This window comes from Azolla caroliniana, unplaced genomic scaffold (genome assembly GCF_043228905.1).
Source record: "Azolla caroliniana isolate FFs.n. ecotype wild unplaced genomic scaffold, voAzoCaro1.0.p SCAF_21, whole genome shotgun sequence".
Classification (NCBI taxonomy): domain Eukaryota; kingdom Viridiplantae; phylum Streptophyta; class Polypodiopsida; order Salviniales; family Salviniaceae; genus Azolla; species Azolla caroliniana.
This window is the reverse complement of record NW_028230456.1, coordinates 2,352,528-2,370,581: the sequence shown is the minus strand read 5'-3', so window position 1 is coordinate 2,370,581 and position 18,054 is coordinate 2,352,528. Positions and strand designations below refer to the sequence as shown.

General features: G+C 36.1%; 1 protein-coding gene across 1 annotated transcript; it reads left to right on the top strand.

The window, feature by feature from the left end:
- The first annotated feature begins 6,930 nt into the window (after positions 1–6,930).
- On the top strand, positions 6,931–17,321 carry LOC147850297 (uncharacterized). The gene is made up of 7 exons (XM_087336344.1): positions 6,931–7,815; positions 13,732–13,836; positions 14,977–15,320; positions 15,418–16,162; positions 16,244–16,340; positions 16,687–16,741; positions 16,822–17,321. Exons 1-7 carry the CDS (start codon positions 7,017–7,019, stop codon positions 16,879–16,881), a joined length of 2,205 nt encoding a protein of 734 aa, XP_087192470.1. The 5' UTR covers positions 6,931–7,016; the 3' UTR covers positions 16,882–17,321.
- Positions 17,322–18,054: the final 733 nt, after the last annotated feature.

Here is an 18,054-nt window from a genome sequence, read left to right as displayed (position 1 = left end):
TTGCCATGTTATTAACCATTGTAATATATTCTTCTAAAGTCTAAGTTGGAGAAACGTTAACCTCGAGATGCAAAATAGTTGTTCATTTTATTGATTTAAAACAATGGAAATGTATGTGTAAAGTAGAAAGTCAAAATTTCCAAATTGACGTAATCAATGTTCCCATAGGTTTTAAGAATCTACACACCATAAAGACTTAATGTTTAAGATAGAGTTGACAATGTCATAATTTGACATAATATGTTGTTTGGGTACAAATTAGGCTTATATAATTTTTAAGCCTTGAGTTAGGATAAGTGTAGGATGTATGGTTGTGCTCGTGTTTACAAGCCTTTGTCAACCTTTACAACATCATAATATATAACATTAGAATGTGATTCGTGACATTTTTCTAACTTCTTCAATCATGCAAAGTCAATGAATGTGCAATGATGTTAATAACACCTAAGTGAAATCATTTACAAAACCCTTCGTTGTAATCATGCATTATTGTCAACATAATATACTTGCTGCTTACATTCCCCATTGTGCTTCGTTGACACATTTTGGAAAAGGAATTGAGTGCAGAGGCAACAACAGGTAACACAACATTTGTGGAGGTTATGACATCAAGTGGAAATGCAAGTGGGATTCCTTATAGGGAGCTATGGTCACCAATAATGTTACAATGAAAGCTTGGTGAGATGAACTACATGTTGTGGAAGTTCAAAATGACCACCATGATGGATACATATGAACTTCTAATCACTACACCTAGACCAACAATCAAGTCCGTGGGAACCATAAATCCAAATAACCTAATTGTCATGATTGTTCAAACTCTAGAAAATTCCTTACAATAGAAGAGGAACAATGTGGACACATTGTATGCACTCATGACATGGACAAATAATTCCTTGTTTGACATTGATTTAGCACCCATTCAAGTCAATAGATGTTTAGACAATATTTTGGGGTCACTATGAAATAACAAGTAAAACCAAGATCTAAATTCCCAAATCAGCCTTACAGTATATGTGTGGGAAGCTCTTATATACGCATGAAGTAAGGAAGGGTAGGTCACTAATATTTACAAAACATAAGTGAAAGGGTATGTTCTAATGTTAAAAAGGGACTAATGTGATTAGATAGACAGAACGATAGATAGATGCATGCACTATCATGAACTTGAGAACCAATGTATAGAGAGTCTTTTAAAAAATGTGATTAGATAGACAGAATGGTAGATGCATGCACTATCATGAACTTGAGAACCAATGTATAGAAAGTCTTTTAAAAAAACACATATACTCAAGGGACCTAGGAACATGTATAAACACAAGGCCTAGATACCCTTATTAGACACATTAGGTAGGAAGGTTGAAGTCTGGAGATGCCAATGGTCCAAACTAGGGTTTTGTCGTGATGATTGTGTTGCCTAATATCCAAAGTACTAATCATCCTAATATCCATGGGTATGGGACATTGGTGGTAGGTTGGTTATGTCTTGATCATAGCTCAGGGGTGGTCAAGAGGATTCAGTTCCTCTATCCAATCAATCCACCTTTTTTTACTTTAAGTTTGTTTATTTATTAGTACGACATTCTTAACAGAAGATGAGAAGGTAGGTGCCTTTAGCACACAGATAACGCACCTTCAATATGAGATTGAAATCATTGATATGATGAAGGCTAATATTGAGCTAGTATGAAAATATATCCACACTCTGCATTCAAAGTATGAACGTGGCATGGTTACAACATATAACTCTTATGTTTAACCAATCCATTCATATCCTTTGAGAAATTGTTAGTGCAACTTCAAGAGGAAGGGTTGGTATGGAGATGCACTAATGTTTGATTTTAGAATCTACGTTATCTTTTAAATTGGGTAGAAAGTTTGCCACGAGGTTCTTTAGTAGAAGATGGCACAACTATAGTTAAATGGGACACAGGGCTCAACACTAAAAAGGTTAAAGCTAAGAGTTTGGTTTCAATTCTATATAAAGAGTATCTCATTTGTGAGACATGCTCATAAGGAATAAGTAGCTTATTGCGCTAAAGTGTATGGTCATTGAGTCAAAGGTTGTAGGTTTGAATCCTACAATTATAAGAAGTTCCATATGTCACACGCAAACCTAACATAGTAATTCTTGGATCACATAAAAGAGAAAGAGAATGGTTGGATCTTTGGCAACGAATTTTTGAAAGAGTTCTCACCAAAATTTGAAAGAGTTCTCACAAATTGAAATTACTTCTTGATTAATAATAAATAAATAAGTTTAGGTCAATTTATGTGCATCTTTATGGACAAATATACTCTTTGTGATCTTCTCTTCTCTCTCTTTGCATGTGGATAGAAGCAAGGTGCATGTCCACACTCATGCAATGTGTGTGCTTCACAACATTTCTAGTGACTTGACATGAAGACTGTGGGGACAATGATAGAGGTGTCAAGGATGAGAAGAAAGGAGCTCCTAAATTTGATGATATGGAGTACATGGTCAAGGTCAAGGGAGGCTTAAAGTGAGGGGATATTAAGCTAGTTCTTTGAGGGGATATTGCCAAAGCAACCAAGAACATTATAACATGGTCATTATATATGAAAAAGTTTGTGCGGTGGCTCTTGTGTGCGTGGTGACATGAGAATCTAGTGACAAAGGTAAGGGTTATGTTTATGACATTAGTAATCGATGTTGATGTTATTTATGGTGGTGATGACGTTGTGAGTGGGCTTGATTATGATGTGATTATGATAGTATGCTTAGATATGTGTATGATAATGTGAACAGTGAGACTATGTGATGATGATAATGACGTTGTCATAGTTGTGAATGACGATATTAATGACGATATTAGAAATGACATTGATGATATGGTTAAGGAGGATTTGCATATTGATGATATAAATGTGGATTTGGGTGGTATTGATTTGAAAAACAATTATGATGATGATGTTAATAAGGATAGTGTTGATATTTTTAATGAAGATGACAAGAGTTATGTTATTGGATATCTGAGAAGGTGCTCGACCATCTTATCTACAATCATTCATCACAATCAAGATGCACATCCTTAACATCTTGAGGCATTCTCACCCACTTTATTATGGATAATTTCTCTTATCTGCATTGCTTGTGTTACGTAAGCTTTCAAAGACTTTGTGGATCATATCATCATCATTTCTAGTTCTCATATTATCATTTCCACTATAATCAGCATCATTTTTCATCTCTTCTTTGTTCGTAATCATTATCTTTATTTCCCTTCTCATCATCACTCTCCTCATGATCATCAATCATCATCTCCTTTGTCAACATCATCACGATTATAGAATATCTCAATGTTTTCATCACTAATTACATCATGATTAACATTTTCAGCATATAAAATAGCATAACCTTGCTCATCATCATTAATAACATCAACATTGCCCTCATGAACATCATTACCATACATCAAAATCATCCTCATTGACATTATCATCATCTTTTTCCAATCAACATGACTCTCATGAACATAACATCCTCCTCTTTCACATTGACATTTCATAAACCCACATTGACATCAATGTCAATATCAATATCCTCCCTAACCATATCATCATTACAATCTCTAACGACATTTTCTTACCCACCTATATCACCATTGCACATTAGCATCACCCTTAGTATCATCATCAAGATCCTTACCAGCATCCACATTCACATTATCATGAAACTCTATATTATCATAAAACCATACATCATCATCATACTCATCCACATCATTAACATTATCATTCACACTTATCACGCACCGCACTTCATAAAACATACCTACCATATCACCCACATCATTATGAAATCGCACAAAATCATCATATGTAGCTTTAATCTTACGATGATGCTTAACATCATCCTCCCTAACCAAATCATCATCATCATCATCACCCATGCTCATATAATCATTTGCCATATTACCATCATTCTTCCCAAGCACGTCATTATCATCATTATCACATGCACTCGCATCATCACCACCATAAATAACACCAACATGACCTTCAGAAACATCATCAATATCACCCCTACCCTGATTATTGGCCAACTCTCATGTTGTCATGCATACAAGAGCCATTGCATTCATTCATATTGTTAACCATTCATATCTTCCACTATTACGATCAAACTAATGATTGAGCAAAGAATAAGATAGTGGGGAGAATAATGGATTAAGTGTGCTTCAGTTTTAACCACACCACCCACCCACGAGCAAAGAACATCGAACAAACATAAAAAAGCATGTGTCCCCCCTATATACCACTAAACATTACCTTATGTTATGCCTTGGTTTTTGAATAACAAATCCAAAGAAGAGAGATTAGCCTCACCAAGAAAGGCTTAACAATGTCTCACAATGTTGTAAGGAAGGAGGTTCTCCTCAAAGAACTAATTCAATCACTTGCCATACAAATGGTTGTCCTAAGCACTTTAACCCTCCCTCCACCTTGATCCTCTCCTCCTTGTCATGCATCGACATTAGGATATCTTTCTTTCTTGTTCTTGATTCCTCCTTCCCTATTGGTGCTCTTGATGTCATTGGAGATGTCACAAAGTGCATGTGCATGAAAAAGCATCAAGCTTTATCCACAAGTAGCGACCAAAATTAAGGCTTCAAAGAGTAAAAAGAGAATATCATAGAGATGATGTTAATCAATACATACATATATACATACATACATGCATACATATAATGATATCTGTATGTATGTATATAACACAATTAGTGAGGTCTCTCTCTTCCTCACTCTCTAAACCCCTTTGGTCTCTCCTTAGCCCAGGTTTTGCAAAAAGTCCACCCTGCAAATGATCCAACCTTTCTCTTTTATATAATTCAAGAAACTACCATTTGGGGTTGGCACATCTCAAACAAGACATGTTAGAGTAAATAATACTCTTTTTTATTTCTTGAATGTGTGCAATTACCTCACTGGTAGTGACATTAATTCATAACACGTGTGAGGTTCAAAACTTGCTCTTTGTTTTCAGTGTATTACAAATATTGGTATTTAAAATGGTGTCATGTAGTGTTTTACAATTGTTTGTATATAAAAAAGGGTTGTAGTTTTTTGCAATAACTTTAGTCTTCTACATAAAAGAAGAGTAGTACTAATGTGTAAGGGGAGAATGTGCTTGGTTGGAATATGTGGGTTCACACTACATGTCTTTACTGTTAGCTTAATTGGGCCTTAATCTTGTATTCATGCCATTGTTTCACCCGTTTGATCTTAGTTAGAATCTTGTTGTATTAATCTAGAGGTACTTACTCTTAATCGTTGTTAATCTCTTTGAATAATTGTGTTGAGCAAAGTCATGAACATACAACGCTAATAATGGGGTAATCCATGAGTGCCCATTGAAATTCAATCCATGCACGCCCATTGAAAGCACATTCCCATTCAATCCACGGTCACCCATTGAAAGCATAAACTCATATCGCGAAGGGTTTTAGAAAGGTTTTAAGAAATAAATAAAGAAAGATATACTAATGTCTTCTAAGACCAAATTTGGCCCATGAGATAATTGATTACAATAAAATAAACATAAATAAAAGAGTTTGAGCCAGGTACAAAAGATGTTATGTTGTGTGGCATGTTCTAGAAAGGCAATGACTATGTGCAGAGACTAGTTTCATTTCCATCTGAGTTGCTCGAAAAAGAGTGGGGGATTGAAGGGTTTCAATGCGGATGTGGCCCATGGTGTCGATGTAAATGGTATCTTGTCCATAGCTTCTAGGTGGGATAACTCATGTTCCCTTATCACATTGCTTCTACACAATGAGTGACTTTGAAGCCCAATATTCAAGGGTGTTTGGTTATTCTTTGGTTTTCTATTTGTGCGAGGGAGAGGTGTGGTGCTGAGATCAAGTTCTCCTTGGTTCAGTTCCCCCGCGATCCCGATTGAGTAACACATGCACACGTTTGATGTGACAACATGGGGACTTCATGCTAGCCTTGTTTTCTACACCACTAGATGGGCCATGGAGAATCAACTAAACATACAAAGTGAGGTAAAAACTCTCATGGACAAAGTAAAAATGGACGTGGTGTGCAATCTAGAGAGAATGGGAAAGGTTGTTGAATATAAGTAAAAATGGGAAAGGGATTTGGTGATAGAAGATGCACTTAAGTTTACCACGGGACCATGTCATTGGTGACATGCACAGGTTAGCATGTGGGCAATTTAGGTTACTTACTCTACCAACGTACTTGTCTTACCTTCATTGGGTTTAAGTTGATATTAGTTAAATGGCAAATAAATAAACTTAACATGGAGTTTGAATTGCATTGACATTGTGGTTTTTGCACCACATGGTCATTCTTGGACTAGATTTCCTTGTGTCATGTACTTAAGTAATTAAGTCGATGATAGTCATCAATGAAACCCATGAGAGAACAACACTTTGCAACCACGAAGGAGTTGCTCAAAGGGGGGGGGGGGGTGAGTTCGGTTTCAAAGCAAAGAAACCGAACCGAACCGAACCGAACCGAACCGGGGCCTTATGATGCAACGCATTCCTAGATAGAAACACAAGTCTTAGAAAAAGATATACATACGTATGTATTTATGTGGTATGTGTGTGGATAATATAAAGATATATGTATGTACACGTATATTTATACTGTATACATACTATACATATACATATTATATATATACATATACAAATTTACAATACATACACGATGATAAACTCCAAAAAAGGAACCCAAATAAAATTTAATTTCAAATCAAAATAAAAAATACATTAAAAAAAAAAACACGTTAAACATTTGTGCGAAGCTCCGTCTGTCTCTGTGCTTTCTCCTTTCCTTCTGCTGTTTCTCGCCATCGCCATAGCCAGACCTCTTCTTCTTCTTCTTCCTCATTAAATTCTTCTTCTTCTTCTTCTTCTTCTTCATCATCATCATCAAATTCTTCTTCTTCTTCTTCTTCTTCTTCTTCTTCTTTGTCATCATCATCATCACCATCTTCTTCTTCTTTTATTCTTCAATCAATGGACCGCAGAGGCCCCCGCTTTGTCATCGATCCGAAGGTTCGTCAAGTAGGCTTCGTCACTCCAGGTTCAGACCTTCCTACCTCTCCAAACTATGCAGAAAACACCAGCCCTAACTCTATCTCTATCTCTATTTCTAATCCTAACCCTAACACTAACCCTAACCCTAACCCTAAATCCGACTGTACCTCTGAGAACTCCCTTTCTCCACTTATCATTCCACCTCCCTTATCTACGACGATTGTCGGTCCTTCTTCTCCTCCTTCGCCTCGTTCAGTTCCTTCTGACGTTAAGCGAGACGTTCCTTCTAGGGAGGGGGAAGAGCCTCTTCCCCTCCATGGAAGCTATGTCGAGACAGTTAATTCTCTTCCTCTTCCTCTTCCTCTAACCAACGGGAACTGCAATGGTGTGGCTAGTATACCTTCCTCTAGTCAGACGTCATCATTACTCAATAAAGATAGCTCTGCCATGGAAAGCTTGAGCTTACAGGAAGATCGATCTGCCATGGGAACATTGAGCTTGAAGGAAGACCGATCCGCCATGGAAAGCTTGAGCTTGAAGGAGGATCGATCCGCCATGGAAAGCTTGAGCTTGAAAGAAGCACGAGCTACCATGGAAAGCTTAAGCTTAAAAGAAGATCGCATTATTTACTCTCCTTCTTCTTCTGTTTCTTCTTCGAGGCGTTCTGCAGAGATTCTCTCCAAGAAGAAGCAACACAAAAAACAAGAAGAAGAAGATGAAGATGACGTTTCTTCGCTAAGAGGAGTCAGTGATGCTGAAAAAGCGTTGCCTTCTGCAGGTGTGTATGACTTGATACTGTTTTCATTTATCACTATTCTGCGAGTTTGTAAAAAATTTGTTTTGAGAGCTGAGCTAAAAAGGTATAATGAAAGCTCCATCTTTTGCTTTCTGAGATGACTAGCTGAGTGCGAATCTGTAAGAGAAAGAGAGTGAGGGCTCACCTGCAAATTTGGAGAGACTCCTGCTTTTTTGTCGGATGAAAGGGCCAAGTGTGCAATGGTCAAAGAGAGGGACAATCTGACCATAGATCAGATGTCTGTCAACTGTTTGGAGACTGTGGGATCATTAGTTTGATAATTGATCTGGCATGTAGTTTAATAGAAGTGATACATAGTGTAATAAAGACGTGATTAGGATTGAACCCAAGACCTTTGATTTATAGCTTAAATAGTTCAGAAATCAAACATGATTTCTGTGACCAAATTGAAACATTTTCACGTAGTGTGCATGTGGAGTTTATAGTTTACCGTTCATATTCAAGCATTTTACAAGTTACTCTTGATTTCCAAGCGTTTTATGAATATACATTGCATTTGAGTTTGCATGTGATGGCTCTGAGAGGGAAAGAGGGGGAAATTGGGCACATGCTTTCCAGCTTTTGTCAACGTGTTAATGTACGTATCCTACTTTCTTGTAAAGTCAACTTCTCCATCATGCCAGATGCGAGTTGAGCCCTAATGACCCCTCTAGAAAGCTCTCCATTTTAAGTGAGTTATGTCTGATGATGTCTGAGGATGACTAAGTGTGGCTCGCCAGGAGTATGAATTCTGGAGTACAGTGGAGCCTTAACATCTATATGGTACTGTAGAAAAATTATTCTGAATTTTCTTCTTCTCATTCATGAACTTGGTGAAATACCTCCCCAAATCTCAATTCCCGTAATAGAGTTTGCACAATACATGCATCAATTACGAATTCTCCAACCTCCCATCCTTGGGTTGTTCTCAAGGATGACATGCTCTCAAATTCGTGACACTATGCTGTGCTGACTTCCACGATTTGATAAGTCGATTCTAAGGTGTTTGAAACTGTGAACCGCATCAATTGGCTCCACTTCCTAGTACATTAATGGTTCCTGACTTTTAGATTTGATAGGCATTGCCAATACGGCTTTGGTCGTAGCCATGCTGACTACTTGGGCAATATGTTCAGAAAGTATGTACCATATCTAAAAGTTTTCGTAGTCTCAGATTGGAAGATTCAAAAGTATGAATTGGCTGCATAAATCAGAACCAATACTGTGTAAGGCCCAGTGGCTTTTGTTTCCTCAGGTTCTCATAATGCTTCTCAGGTGAAGTCTTCTTTTTGGTCAATACATACACTGAATAGAGTATGCAATATAGGGTATCCTTCTTCCACAGTGGTCATGATCTTTCTAGAAAATCCTTCATCTATCTTCAATCTGCATCTTACTTATTGGTGTAAGCAGTCAACATTTCTTCTACAGTTGATATTCTCCAAGTTTCTCTATTCTTCCCATAAACTTTGTGTTTGAAATTGTGTTCAAAGCCTTCTTAAAATCTACAGAGTACAATAGTTGTCTTGCAAGCCTTCTCTTCTCCATTACAGCCTGCACAGGTTGTTAAGTAGTACAATATGGTATGTGTATGGCATGTGACACTGTGGTGTATTTCTGGGATATCGAGTCTTATATTGTGTGTTATAATAAATACTGTAATGAAAAGTGCAATCACTAAATTTAAGCATACAAATATTCAATAGACTATATAATTGTTAAGATACATTGGAATGGGAAAAAAGAATTAGAGGAGAGAGAGTGAAGAAAAAAGAATCAGAGAAGAGAAAAAGAATTAGAGAGGAAAAAGAATCTAGAAGGGAGAAAGAGGATGAGGGTTGTAAACTTGGAAGCACAAGTGAACCTTGAGGAAAAAGAATTTACAGTTGTAGAAAAAACGTAGAAAAGATAAGATTTAGAAAAAAGTCAACGTGGGAAAACTAGAGATTTTCTACGTTTCTTTTCACATTAGATAATTCTAAGGTTTCAAACTGTTTCTATGGGCAACAGTTTCAAACTGTTTATATTGGACAACAGTTGTATGACTCTTCGATACTTTGCAGTTTTACAGTGTATGAAAGTGATGTGCAATCCACAAACAAATGAGATGATCACTGATACTTTCTTTGGGTTGGAAGCTTGCATGTCTCACAATTTTCTTCCTTTTGTGTTCAGCCCATCATTCATATGTTGATGTTCAATATTGGCTATAAGTTTAGCCATACAAGCTTCCATTCATGCTCTCATTTGCATGATATCCACATAGAATGAGGTGCTGTGGAGCTCAATGTAAGATACATGACATGCATATTACTTCCATGTTTCTTGAAGTATAAGTATGTCAAGTTGTGGAATTAACTCATTTAGGCCTTCTCCTTTCCTCAAAAATGTAATTGGAACTTGAAACTTGTATAGACTTATTCCCATGAGGTTTGATAGAAATCTATCTTCTTCTTTCCCACTCTGTGTCCCGTGTACAATGACAGTAGGCATCCTGAAGCTCTCCCCAACAGACTTAAATACCCTTGTATTGAATGCCGAATCTCCATGCCTTTCTGGTGTTTCATGTATCATGAGGTTTTTAGATATTTTATCATTTCCTGTTGCTCTTTATCCAATGCAGTTGAAAACTTGTGTCTCAACATATGTCTTCCATTGCAGATTCCATTGCAGATTCCATTGCATTGGAACTTGTGTATATGATGTGCTGGGATTTTCAGTTTTGGTTAGCTCTTTAATCGCTTGACCTTGTGGCCATTTTTTCTTTATCTTGCAAGCAAGATGTCAGACATGGCCTTGGCCAATAAAACCAAACAAGAGATTACATCTTAAAATGTTGTCTTAGGTTTGAGGACAACAAACACAAATAATTGTAACCAAGCAAATAAGTAAATAAAAATAAAAATGACTAAAGAATCTTGTTACCTATAAATGTAAAGATTCTGAAGTCAAATAGATTGTAATTTTTGTCTTTGAAAGATCTCTAGAGATCTAGAATGGAGAGATCTCCGAAGCAAGGGAAACACTTGCAATAGTGGGAGATAGTGGCCTTTGTGCATGACAAATTGCTATTTCCCAATTTATTGTAACTCCTTTGCAATGTCCTTGTTGGGAGCCCACTTGTGTAACCCTTGATTGACTTGTAGCATGAGTTTGAAGTCAAATATGACCCATGGGACCCAAATTATAATGTTTTCATGTAGTGCATGTGAGCATGTGTAGCAACTCTCCATGTTCAAGAACTTCACTCATGAATTTCACAATTGAGATTGCTTGTTGTGATTGAGAGAAAATTTTGTGTAGGATTGGGTTGGGTTGAAGATTTGCAGAAAGCATAATGGAACATGATCAAAGGTAAAGGGCCTTGTTTGTATCAAAGTGTGATACTCAGACTCCCAAAGTTGTTTAATGCGAAATGTGGATAGTCGACTATTCTCATTTCTTGTGATTCAATGTCTTGCCACATTGAAGCGAATGTGAAGTCGAACTCGTATGAAAGCAATGGTTAGATGTTCGGCTCCAACATGTATTGATGTGAATAGTTTCCTCATTCAGTGAACACTATGGTTTTGCAATCAACTACTACAACGTACATAGTATAATGTGAAGCATGAATTTCACATTTTTCCCATGTCATGTTAAATTGGCATTACAAAAAGGCCTTATTCATAGATGAATCTATTGATGCAAAATGGAGCAAGTATGTTGGATCTCATCTTCAAGACCATTTTTGCATTTTTCATTCTTTGCACCCAACTGGGATACAAAATTTTTCTTTTCTGTCTCTTTTGGGCCTTTTTTAGGCCTGAAGCATGTACTCAACAACCTATTCCATGGCCATGATCTCAATGGGAAGTGATCCCATCTTGAGAGGTAAGAGGGTGTATGGCGTTTTTAAACATTAAGCATGCATTGAACAACTCGTTCAATGGTCATGATCTCAATGGGAAATGATGCCATCTTGAGAAGTAGGAGGTGTATGGCGTTAGTCTCTTGGTTTGGAGAAACTATTTAAGAAAACACTTTTGGACATTTTCGAACTCTTTCCAAGCAGACTTAGGAATGCTATGGCCTCATACTTCCACCACATAGAGAAGTTGTGTTGTCACCAATGTCTTGAAAAGGTACTTCATGAGGACCCAACAGTTGATTTCTTTATATTGCCTATGTTCTCAAATGTATGATAGGGTCTCTTTCCCACCTTGTAAGCATAGAGTACCACATTGATTCAATCTATGATTGAGGGCACTTCAAGGACAAGGTATTTAAAACTTTCTATAGTTTCAAGTGGCACATCATTTTACAAAATACATAGTTTATCCTTATTTTGGCTCTTATAAGCATAACCTTCATTTGAGAAATATTAACACAACTTAATATGCGTGCAAAACTCCTCAATGCCATTATATGCTTCTGCACATCTCCTAAAGTAATTGCAAAAGGTACCACATCATGTACATACAACAAAACCATGATGACTACATTCCCAATGACAACTTCTTCAATGCCTTCTTCCTTTACAAACTTGACAATCATTTCCTGTAATCCATCATTCACTCTAACACCAATAGCACTATTGAAAAAATCTGAAATTCCCTCGCCCATACCTAGATGACATATTACCTTCTCACAGATTCAAGAAATTGCAAGCATATATTCACTTGCTACCTTGAGTTCTTCCAGCTTGGCTCCGAAGATGCTCACAAGGTACAAGCTTTCTTGAAGTCTACGAAGCAACATTATAAATCCTCCCTCTCAAGTGAATTTCTTCCATTAATGCTCGACGGGTGACAAGATGATAGGTGATGCTATTGTGTTTGGGAAAGACAACTTGTCCATAAGCCCCATTACCAATTTCTTCAACACATGCACTTATCTTTGATTCCTTTCCAATAAACATCCAAATGCTCCATCATAAGTGAGTCAACCATAATGTGCGATAGTTCTTCACATTATTTACATCTCCAACTTTATGTAAAGTTTTAATCCAATTTATACTCCTTGTAAGCATTTGTACACCAATTCATACTTCAATTCGTTGCTTTTTGACAGGTATTTTTTGTGAAATTGTATGATCTTCACTCACAAAGCATTATGTACCTATGAGGTACACCTAACTATTTTCAAGTATGATCCTCATCTTTGTATTGTTAGCCATTGTGCATAGTATAGGCTTTTCTCTTGAATGAGCAACGCCTTGTTTCCTACTTGGTGTGGCATACACATTCACATCCAAAATGCCGCCATAATGTGTATTCTCCATTCTAGATCGACCTATGCTAGAGAACATTTTTATCGGACTTAGAGAATCTTACTTTTATATATGGCAAGATTCTTTATTGACATTCTCTTCTTTAGTGAAATTTTTTCTATTTAGTTAAGTTATTTTGGTTTGCTGTTCTCAAAGATAAGGCAACATTTCAAGATGTAATTTCTTGTTTAGTCTTATATACCATTTTGTAAAAGGCGTTAATTTATATATCCTTGATCATGCAGAAGGCATTGTTCTTCAATTGTCATTAGCATTCTTTCAATTCTTGGGAACATATACTTTCTACATTCTTTCCTTTACTCATCATATGCATAAAAGGTGAGTTAGAGATCATATCACCACCACATACATTGGCCCATGACATCGTTGTGCATACAAACTTCCTTTCACTCACATCCCATGTCATTGTATCTGTTACTTCCTCTTTCAATGTTATCTTATAATTGATCACATGATGTACGTCCCATTGCAGCTGGACTATTTTATATTTCCTTGTTTCTTGTGGGGATAGTCCATGGGGAATCCTGCAGTGGTTATGGTGTCATAATTGTTTGTGTATCTATTTGTAGTGTATAATACTATAGTGTTATTAATAAAAGGAAAAGAGAGACTATTATAATTTTCAGATCAACAGGCAAGCATGAAACCATTAAAAGAGAGGACAACGAAAGCTGAACGGCGAGCAAAGCAGGAGGCTGATCGGGAGGCAAAAAGAGCAGCTCGAGAGAGTGGTTGGAAATTATTTACTCTGTTAACAGTTAGTTTATGTTTTCTAAATCTTTAAAATGTTGTTAATTAGAGAATGGCTGGAAATTGTGTTATAATTTTAAAGAAATAACCGGCTAGAGAATGGTTGAGTATTCTTGGAAGCCAAGATTCATAGAAAACTCTTTTTACGATCCTGTGTAATAGGACATGCTTTTTGGTAGCTGTTTCCACTTGATCCTTCTATTTTCTTAAAACTTTATCACCTGTAGTGAATGAGCTTTAGTTTAGATTGCTTATAAAGGCTTATGGATGATTGGTTTTTCTAGTATTATTACAATTTGACTTTTGACTTTGTTACACTTTCAAGGAATATCTTAAATTATTTTGTTCTAACAATAAAACGAGGATTAAATTATAAAGTATATAATGGTCATGTATTTATTGCTTTTTCAGATGAAAAACAAAAATGTGTGCAATATAAGAATGTTCTAGATTGTAAATCCTAGGCTCTTGAGAATGTTCTCAGACTCTAGACCCTATGTAAGCTTGTTAGAGTGCTTATATTTTGAATATACTAAACATTATAGAGACTTGAACTTTTTGCTATCGTTCACTTCCACCATAAAATATAAATTATAGATGACCTTTTGAATATACCTAAAGCTTGAACAAGTTTTCATGAGTGGTTATTTCTTTTAAAGGGTCCATTTTGAGATAAATTTGCTACTAATAATGATAAGGTAGTCTTCTAGGCCTTAAATTTTGAAGGTAGGTACATATTATAAGAAGTAGACATATAAAAATGGTTAAATATTATTCAAATGATAATGTAATGAGCATACAAATGGTTAAATATTATTAAAATGTCACGTTAGCATGCATTAAATTTTGAATCCAGTGAAAATTGGGTTGATTGATTCTCTTTAGATTTATGTGTAGTAAAGCAAAATTTGTTCTTTGCCAATGTGTTTCGTTAAAAAGACATTGTTAAATAGAATGATGAACAGAGTGCATATTTATTGATAACTTTCTTTGAATTATTGAAAAACATGAAGAAAAGTACCATCTAATCATTTGAGGTACAGAATGCCTTTGAATCTTATGCTAATTGAGCCTTATGCTAAAGCTATATAAATAATCCCCATTTCAATGGCCATTTGCAGTTGAAATTCAAGTAGCTGAAAATGAACAAGGGAATGCTGGGAAGTCATCCAAAACACAGAGTCAAAAAAAAGAGCCAAATGTAGAGAAAAAGCTTATTTCATCAACAGAGAAACCACCAGAGAAAGACAAAAGAAAGGAGATCCCAGCCCCCCGAATGCAATTTGATGATGAGCATAGAGTTGCCAAGGCAAAGAAAAGAGCTTTGTTTGAGCAAACCGAAACAAAAAATAGAGTAGAACTTTTCCGACACCTTCCTCAGTTTGTTCATGGGACACAACTGCCTAATTTAGAAGCAAAATTTTTTCATGATGATGCTGCGCATCCACATCCTGCCATTTACCAGGTGGTTATAATAATGATTTCATTTTGAGGTGCTTCTGAAATATTGTGTCTATATGAGATGAGTGGTTTTTGAGTTGATTGGTAGATGTGTGTTGTAGGTGGGATTGCAATATGTAACTGGGGACATTGTTGGTGGCAATGCCCGCTGTGTGGCTATGCTATTAGCTTTCCGTGGGATGATAAAAAACTATTCTACACCCAAAGAAAAAACCTTGGTACGTGATTTAACAATTAAGATTAACAGCAATGTCTCATTTCTCACTACATGTAGGCCACTATCTATAAGCATGGGAAATGCCATCAAGTTTCTTAAGACACGTATAGCTAAGCTACCAATCAGTCTATCTGAATCGGAGTCCAAATCTCAGCTTATCTCGGACATAGATCATTTCATTCACGAAAAGATTACATTTGCCGATAAGGAGATAACAAGGCATGCAGTGACCAAAATAAGAGATGGGGATGTGATTCTCACATATAGTTATTCATGTGTAGTAGAGTCAATTCTACTTCATGCATTTGAACTAGGACGAATGTTCAGAGTGGTTATCGTAGATTCACGGCCAAAGCTAGAAGGTAAAAGGCTACTAAGAAGGTTACTTGCCAGTGGTATCAGCTGTACTTACACACACATCAATGCCATTTCGTATGTGATGCAAGAGGCTACTAAAGTATTTCTTGGAGCATCATCCATATTGTCTAATGGAACTGTGTATTCAAGAGTTGGCTCTGCTTGTGTGGGAATGGTGGCGCATGCATTCCTTGTTCCTGTCATAATCTGCTGTGAGACATACAAATTCCATGAGAGGGTACAGTTGGATTCAATATGCTCTAATGAATTGGGTATGTGAACTTGAATGGTTCATCTATTTAGCCTCTAAAATCAGATAAAGCATAGTTTTCCTGAAGAATTAACGTTTGCAGGTGATCCTGATGCCCTAGTCAGTGTTCCAGGACGGAAAGACTTGAATGATCTAAGTGGCTGGTCTCAAAGTTCTCATCTTCAGCTCTTGAACCTCACGTAAATGCTTGAGAAAGCTAAATCCTTATTTTTATTTATTTGTTTGTTTGTTTATTTATTTATATTTATATATAGATATAGATATATATAAAGCTTAGAAATATTTAAATAACTGTCAAAGTTAATATGTTTATGAAATCCTAAAAAGTATACCATTATTGGGTTAATATCCGTCAGGCTTACCATAATTTGGGGCAATTTATTGCTAGTTAATTCTAAAACAATTCTATTTAGAAGTTGACAGAATCTTTCAAATATCTTGATTGCAAAATATAGCCACATGGTTTTCAAAACTCTTGCATATTTTTCTTTTTATCATTCATTGATTAATGTTTCCTCTGTCCAGTTATGATACGATGCCAGCAGATTATGTTTCAATGATTGTAACTGAATTGGGAATGGTTAGTACTTCCTATTGCATATCTAATGCGAAAGTCTTTTGTAGATTATGTTATTTCTAACATTTGGTTTTCATATTTAGGTCCCTCCCACTAGTGTTCCAGTGATACTAAGAGAATACAGGAAAGGACCTATAATGTGAGTTTGAATGTGTTTCCTGAAGTTTTTAGGCACCTGAAATCGGCTATAGTTTTTGATGCCTTAGATAGGGAAAGAAGGCATCAACATGGAGGAGTCACAATTTGGTTTTATTTTTGGAACTCTGTTATTGGCAATCGATGGATCTCTCTCTCTCTCTCTCTCTCTCTCTCTCTCTCTCTCTCTCTCTCTCTCTCTGCTGTGGTAAGATTGTGGAGTACATTTTTGCAAATAGATTTACATTTTACTGAATTCAAGCAATGAATTCTCTCATTTAACCCTAGTTGGTAGATTTTTCTTCAACATTAAAATAATATCAATATGGGGTCATTCAACTTTGCCAGATGACTATGTATTGGACAACATTAAAAGGTGTAGTTGTGTATCTATTGTTTCTATGGAAGAACAGAGGATCAGGAAATATCTGGCTCATTTTTCCTAAAATGTGTAGTTGAAGCTGTCCATCTCTCCTTCATTTACTTACCTTATTTTTTGCTTATGATGTTTTATTTGCTTCAACATTCCTCAAGCTGGATATGTGTTTGCCATTCTGAGCTCAGATAGAATTTTTTGGAATTTTGGATTGCTTAATCCTGGAGTGCGAATATCTGCTCATTGTTGCAAGGGCACTATCCCCCTCCTTGATGAAATATCTGTCCACCTCTGTGTTTCATGCTATCATTCTGTTCTGAATTGTGAGCTATGCTGGTTGCCGATTTCTTTTCGCGATATAGCCACATAGTTCTTTCACATTTTGTCTTAAAGCCTTAAAATATCATTTTTATCCACTAAAGTTCACATATTCCCAGTGCCTGGTCAAAATTCAGCTTCAGCATTTTGATCTTACTACCATAGTTTACTTTTTGCTTCACCATGTCATTCCATGTTCTCTCAATTGCGTTTTGGGCAAATTGGTGTGGTAGCTGGTTTGCCAAGATATAATTGATTTTTAGTACATTCTCTAATTTCTTACCAAGAAGTAATATGTATTCTCCAAAACATACATCTCAACCTTCATCTTGTTTCCAATTCTCATTAGATAATAACTTAGAAAAAAAAATTTGATTGCTAATACTACTATGTAGACTTATTAGAAAACATTATGGGTTGGAGAACATTTTCTAGATGAAACATATTTACAAAGAGGATATATATGCTTTTTAGGGGATGGGAGAAT

What these genes read in the sequence shown, in the direction of transcription:
- LOC147850297 (XM_087336344.1), top strand. Translation starts at nt 7,017, where the DNA reads ATGGACCGCAGAGGCCCCCGCTTTGTCATCGATCCGAAGGTTCGTCAA. An exon ending in CTTCAGCTCTTGAACCTCAC is followed by an intron (nt 16,341 to 16,686) that starts GTAAATGCTTGA and finishes TCCTCTGTCCAG; the next exon opens with TTATGATACGATGCCAGCAG. An exon ending in TTGTAACTGAATTGGGAATG is followed by an intron (nt 16,742 to 16,821) that starts GTTAGTACTTCC and finishes TTTCATATTTAG; the next exon opens with GTCCCTCCCACTAGTGTTCC.